The 7,072-nt window shown below is 45.0% G+C and overlaps 1 protein-coding gene across 1 annotated transcript; it reads right to left on the reverse strand.

The window, feature by feature from the left end:
* Window positions 1-2,267: 2,267 nt before the first annotated feature.
* LOC131489422 (hydroxycarboxylic acid receptor 2) lies at window positions 2,268-4,374 on the reverse strand. The gene has a single exon (XM_058691368.1). The coding sequence runs from the start codon at window positions 4,249-4,251 to the stop codon at window positions 3,160-3,162; it is 1,092 nt and encodes a 363-aa protein (XP_058547351.1). The 5' UTR covers window positions 4,252-4,374; the 3' UTR covers window positions 2,268-3,159.
* Between the last annotated feature and the right edge of the window lie 2,698 nt (window positions 4,375-7,072).

Raw genomic sequence — 7,072 nt, forward strand, 5'->3', positions numbered from 1 at the left:
GGGCGAAGGGCTGTGAGCTGGTCTCCTGGAGCTGCCCAACCCTGGTTTAACTCTTAGTTTCTGTGAGATATGCTAGTATCTTTCCTCTCTTTTTATTTTTCATTTGTTACTTAAGCTAATTTGAAGTGTGATTCAGTTACTTGCATTTATGAGGCCCCTGAGTTACACAATTATAATAAGGCATCATCCCACTACAATGAAGAAAAAAAAAGGAATTTCCTTCTCAGGAGCTTAGCCGGTAATACAAACAGCCCAGCCTCAACCGTCAAAGAATTTCATCAAAAGTTCAGTTCTAGGGATGGCTTGGTGGCTCAGTAGGTTAAGCGTCTGACTATTTTTTTTTAATGTTTATTTCTTTTTTGAGAGAGAGAGAGAGAGAGAGAGAGAGCACATGTGTGAGCAGGGGAGGGGCAGAGAGAGAAGGGGACAGAGGATGCAAAGTGGGCTCTGCACTGACAGCAGAGATCCTGACACAGGGCTCGAACTCATGAACCTTGAGATCATGACCTGAGCCAAAACCAAGAGTTGGACACTTAACCAGCTGAGCCACCCAGGCACCCCACATTTTTGTTGTTTTAAACTCCCAGATTGGTACTTTGCTATGGTGGCCCCAGGACGCAAGTACAGTCACACACACCAACTGAGTCTCACCTCGGGGCCTTTGTGGTTACCGTCATCGTCACCACTGGCTAGAATGTCCTTCCCCCAGAGTTTTGCACATTTTGAAGATTTCTGCTCTGCCTTGTCATTTATGGCTCAGGTCAAGGTCACTTCTTCATAGAGACCTTCCTGGTCATCCCAGACCCCTCCCTTTTAAGCCCGTCACCCTGCTTTGCTGTCTTCATAATACTCCCAGCTGTCCCCAATTCCTTTTCCAGTCACTGTTTTACTTTTCTGTTGTCTCCCCACCCCGAAGGTGAGTCCTGTAAGAACAAGGTCTTGGGTACCTTGTCCCTTGTACTATTTCCACCAACCACCCAGCACAGCATTGGGCACATAGTTGGTGCTGATACCTGAAAGCTGATGGAGGGGTGCCTGGCTGGCTCAGGCAGTAAAGCAGGCAGCTCTTAATCTCAGGGTCGTGAGTTCAAGCCCCACACTGGGCGTGGAGCCTATTTAAAAAAAAAAAAAAAAACAAAAAGCTGATGGAACTCATGAACAAATGAAACGAATGTGAATTAATTCTAAACAGGTCAGAGTTTCACAGCCGGGCTCCCTGCTGACTCATGCGTTTGAGGCCGGGGAACTACTCCTTCCCTCTGAGCTCATGTCTGCCAACACTTCTTCTTTAAGAAGGTGATTTCTGCTTTAACTTTCTACTTCTAGGAATGGACTGGAGAACCGGGCAAGCAAAGTGCTCTCAAAACACTTCACCATGAGAACGTCTATGTCTATTCATTTACTGCCATTCAACTATGGCTAGGAGTCTGAGTATCTACCTTTCTTATCTGTTTCTGAGTCAGGATGTCAAAGCAAGCCTCATCTTGCCAAAGCATCAAGGAGGGACAAGCTGGGAATGAAAGCGTAACAGAAACTTGGACGGATCACAGACTCAAACCAGTACGTCTCCTTTCCATCCAGAACCGGGAACTAAAATAATTCCATAGGAAATTCTTTCTTCCCCTTCCTATGCAAGCACCCCAGTCTGTCCCCATTCCTTTTTTTTTTTTTTTTCCAACACATCATTTTGTTTAACCACGATGCTTTATTATTTATTTATTTTAAAGTTTATTTATTTATTTTGAGAGAGAGAGAGAGAGAGAGAGAGAGTACGTGAGAGCAGGGGAGGGGCAGAGACAGAGGGAGAGACAGAAAATCCCAAGCAGGCTCTGAGTCAGCACAGAGCTGACGCGGGGCTCTATCTCGAACTGTGAAATGGTGACCAGAGCAGAAACCAAGTCAGACGGTTAACCAGCTGAGCCACCCAGGAGTCCCCGATTCCTTTTTTTAATACACAAATAGTAACATCAATATTCACCAAACTCTAAATAAAACGTGCAGTGCTCTTGCAACCCTGCCTGCACCTCCCTTCCCAATTAAATGGTTTTTTATTTATTCCCAGCCCTTTCTCGTCCTTGTCCTAATGCAGGTGTAATTTTCACTTAACTGTCTCTGGGTGCGGTTCAGCGTCCACATTCTTTTCTTACTTTACAGTATTCAGTATTTTTCTACTAGGACACAGTTGACAGCCCATAAAAGTCTCCGCTTAAGTAAGAAGTCCGTTTCTGTGAACCATCATCCGGACACACGCAACACCAGACAGTGTGTCTCACATCCAAGTTTATTGACATGGTAGATTTCCCATAAGGATAGAAACACGAGCAAACGAACCAGGAGGCACCTTCTCCCTCGGATTGCTGGACAGCACCTCCCTTTTAATGACAAAAGCAAACAGAGGTGGGAAGCAGCTATCTTCTCCAAAGTCTCTAACTGCTCAGCCTTCAAATTAGTGTCAACAAGAAAGGAATGCATTAGCTGAAGGTCGTAGCACACACGCCTTTCCTTTTTCTTAGTAAGACTGTTTTGCTCCGTCCCTCCCTGGCTAATCCCCCTCTTCCCACTACTGGAAACTCAGATATTAACCAAAGCTGTGAGTCTCTTTGCCTAGTGCTTTTCTGCTGAAGCTTGGCTGAGAGATGAATCCATGGAATGTAAGTGACCTACTGGCAAGTGTTAATGACGCCTGGCCTCCCTTCCGGGACAATAACTTCCCTCCAGTCACTTAGCTCTCCTTGTCTCAGCTGGAGTCCACCAACAGGCTGGATACCCACTCCCTCCCCAGGAGCTGAGAACCATCCACATCTCAGGCAAGGGAGGAAAAGAGGTCAGTGAATCACAGGTGCTGATGGGCGTCTCTGCGGCTCCAACTCTACTCAGCAGAAGGTGAGGACAGTTTTGCCGTCTTCGATCCTGTGAGTGTCAGAGATTGAGCAGGAGTTTCAGAGGCTTTAGTCTCTGTTCCCCCCAAGATTCCTCTGCTGACTTTCTGCAACCAGGCCGCCCACTCTGCCACACCACTTCTCTAAGTCTGATTCTCTGAATCTGGAAGTTCCAGGAAACCACAGGCCGGGACTAACGATGGTACTCTGTGCACCCAGCCGAACCGTTTCTCCAGAGACCTTGGTTCTTGGTAACAATCTCTCTTCTTGGCTCGATTATTTAGCGAGAAGCTGGGGCTGGATGAGATGGGTTCCACGGCTCACTGGGGTTGGCCACTAAAGTGTCTGGAACACTCCTGGTTGTACTCAGATCCCCCGTGAGCTCCATGCTTGTGCTCTGGTTATTATCTGGCCCTTGTGGTGTCTTCTTCCGCAGGCAGCGGTTGATCAGGGCGGAGAAGAAGTTGGGAAAAGATGGGCTGGAGAAGTAGTATACCAAAGGGTCCAGCATGCTGTTCATGTAGGTGAAGCTGAGGGTGATGAAAAACGCCAGGTCAACCGAGCGATAGACATCACAGTTCTTCGTACCCGTGGTGTGCAGGAGCCAGAAAATGCGTATGCGCACAGCCACGCTGGGCAGGAAGCAGATGATGAAGACAATGGCCACCACCGTGATGAAGCTGATGGCCCTCTTGATCTTGGCGTGTCTGTCCATTTGTCGCTGGCGCAGGCTGCAGATGATCCTGGCCGAGCAGAACAGGATGATGCCCAGGGGCAGGATGAACTCCAGCAGGAACATGGCATCGTGCCACCTGAAGGTATGGCAGATGCTAAAGCTGCTGCACAAATTCGCATCTCGATTCCTGATCAACATCTTTTTGTGCAGGAGGTGACCCGTCAGGCCGATGGTGACACCCCACAAGAGGCAGGAGATGATGGCCGCCGTCCGATTGGAGATCTTGTTCAGAGCGTGGTGGGGATGGACCACCCGGAAATACCTGTCCACAGCCACCACGGTGAGGAAGATGATGCTGCCCTGGCGGTTCATGGCCAGCATAAAGAGCATCAGCCTGCAAGGGATGTCCCCAAACTTCCAGTCCCACTTCCTCACGTAGTTGTCCGTCAAGAATGGCAGGCAGATGATCAGGAGAAAGTCGGCCACGGCCAAGTTGAACAGGAAAATCCGGCTGGATTTCCAGGACTTGAGGTGGAAGCAGAAAATCCACAGGGCAAGACCATTGCCCAGGAGCCCGAACACAAACTCCAGCCCCAGCACTGGCGGCAGCACATTGGCAATGAAGTCATCCCGGAACACACAGCAGTTCTTCTTGTCTATTTCCAGAAAATGATTCTGCTGCTGGTGCAGGTTCATGAGTGGAGCGAGTCAGTCCTAGGGAGCGCCTCACCTAGCGAATGCCCAAGGAAAGAGGTGTGTGTCTGAGTGGCGAACGTGAGGTTCAGCTCCCGCCTTTATGTCATGTCAGGGTGTTGAAATAGATGACTGAATGGTTACCAGGAAGCTACGAAATCGTTTAAAAAAAAAAAAAAAGCCAGCAAGGCTCTTATGCAATCTGCTGTTTGCATAAACAAGTAATAAAAATCCCCTGGGCAGACAGGAACCCACAGCTTCCTAAATGTAAAGGATAAGTTTAGGCAAGCCAACTGCCATTTGTGAATTACTGAAACGTGGAAGGCATCCCTTTGGAAGGCTGTGTGCCTACATACTGAGTGCTTAACATTAGAGAATTAAATCACTGGCAGCTTGTTGGCTTACATAATGAACAAAACAACAATGGCAATAATAATTTCCTGTGCTAAGCAGCATGGTTTTCCAGAAACATTAAGAATGAGCATGGGGACGCCTGGGTGGCTCAGTCGGTTGGGCGTCCAACTTTGGCTCAGGTGATGATCTCTCAGTTTGTGAGTTCGAGCCCCGTTTCAGGCTCTGTGCTGATAGCTCAGAGCCTGGAGCCTGCTTCGGATTCTGTGTCTCCCTCTCTCTCTGACTTGTGCTCTGTCTCTCTCTCTCAAAAATAAACATTAAAAAAAAAAAAAGAATGAGTATGAAGCTTTAGCATATATATGATTTAAGAAACAGTATCGTGCTGGGGTGCCTGGGTGGCTCAGTCAGTTAAGGGTCCAACTCTTGATTTTGGTTCAGGTGATGATCTCATGACTCGTGGGTTCAAGCCCCACATCAGGCTCTGTGCTCAGAGCCTGCTTGGGATGCTCTCTCTGCCCCTCCCCTGCTCCCCTGCTCTGTGTGTGTCTCTCTGTCTCTCAAAATAAATAAAGTAAAAAAGAAGAGAAAAGAAAAGAAAGAAGAAAAGAAAGAAAATAAAAAGGAAAGGAAAGAGAAGAAAAGAAAAGAAAGGAAAGGAAAGGAAAGGAAAGGAAAGAAAAGAAAAGAAAAAGAAAAAAAAGAAAAGAAAACAGTAGCATGCATATAATTTCTTTGGAAATACCAAGAAGACAGTAATTATCTATTTTACACAGACAGATGTGTTGCTTTTCATGTTTCCCTGCCACCTTCTCTGCAGAAACACGGATTGCTTTTCCACACCAGAACTTTGCAATTAATCTCTAGTTGGGAAGTGAGGGGTGGGGGGAGGGGAAAGATACTTGGGAACAGCATACAATTTCATAAGATGTTTGAAAACTTGAACCTAGTTTGGATTGCCAGCGATATGTTACAATAAAGCTGGGGTTTTTGTTTGTGTTGGATTTTGATAGGCTTCTGTGCTCGAATAAGTGATTTATTTTTAAGTACATGATTTTTAAAAATCAGTAAGTTATTTTTTAGAGTTTTAGATTCACAGCAAAATCGAGCGGAAGGTACAGAGAGTTCCTGTGTCTCTCTGTCCCTACACACTCACAGCCTCCCCCTACTAAGTGCATGATATTTGAAAAGCCTCCATTTTTGGAAAATTAAATGTACAGCAATGGGACCTACGAGGACTTTGAACCCTGCCTCATAGCAGGCCACTATTTCACACATCATTTCTTTGCTTTTTAGTCTAATTGAGTGAAGCCCCACAGAACATTTCTACCCTTTTTAAAGAAATATTCTACCCTTTAATATTTTAGTTATGATTCTTGCTGTGCAAGAGGTTCCAAACTGCTGCTTCTACTTTGAGTTAAAAATAGGAAATACACGGGGCGCCTGGGTGGCTCAGTCAGTTGAGTGTCCGACTTCAGCTCAAGTCATGATCTCGAGGTTCATGGGTTTGAACCTCGTGTCGGGCTCTGTGCTGACAGCTCAGAGCTTGGAGCCTGCTTCAGATTCTGTGTCTCCTCTCTCTGCCCCTCCCCTGCTCATGATCTTTCTTTCTTTCTCTCTCTCAAAAATAAGTAATCATTAAAAAATAGGAAATTCGCTTCTTTAGATGCATACCTAGTTTCAATAAAAGGGATCTGTGGACTCTTCACAGTAAATTGGAGTCAGGATGCTCTAATATTAGATTCCCATAGGAACCAGAGGACTTGATGATGATGATAATGATGAAGATGATGTTGGCTACACTAATAACGAACTATCCGAAAGAGAAGTTAAGAAAACAATCCTATTTACAATCATACTCAAAAAGAATAAAATACCCTAGGATAAATTTAACCAAGAAGGTGAAATACCTATACACCAAAAACTAAGACGTTGATGAAAGCCATCGACAGACTCAAATAAATGGAAAGATATATTGCATGTTCATGGATTGCAAGAATTAATATTGTTAAAATGTCTATACCACCCAAGGAGATCTACTGATTTAATGCCATCCCTATCAAAATGCCAATAGCATTTTTTGCAAAAATAGAACAGATAATTCCAAAATGTGTATCGAAGCACAAAAGGCCCCAAATAGCCAAAACGATATTTTTTATTTATTTTTTTTATTTTTTTATTATTATTTTTTTTTTTTTTTCAAAACGATATTTTTTAAAAAGTTTTTATTTATTTATTTTGAGAGAGACAAAGACAATGCAAGTTCGGGGAGGGGCAGAGACAAAGAGAATCCCAAGTGGACTCTGCACTGCCAGCACAGACAGAGCCTGATGCGAGACTCAAACCCACGAAACCATGAGATTGTGACCTAAGGTGAAACCAAGAGTAGGATGCTTAACTGACTGAGCCATCCAGGCTCCTCAGCAATCTTTTTTTTTTTTTTTAACTTTATTTATTTATTTTGAGAGAGAGA

This window comes from Neofelis nebulosa, chromosome 11 (assembly GCF_028018385.1).
Source record: "Neofelis nebulosa isolate mNeoNeb1 chromosome 11, mNeoNeb1.pri, whole genome shotgun sequence".
NCBI classification, from domain to species: domain Eukaryota; kingdom Metazoa; phylum Chordata; class Mammalia; order Carnivora; family Felidae; genus Neofelis; species Neofelis nebulosa.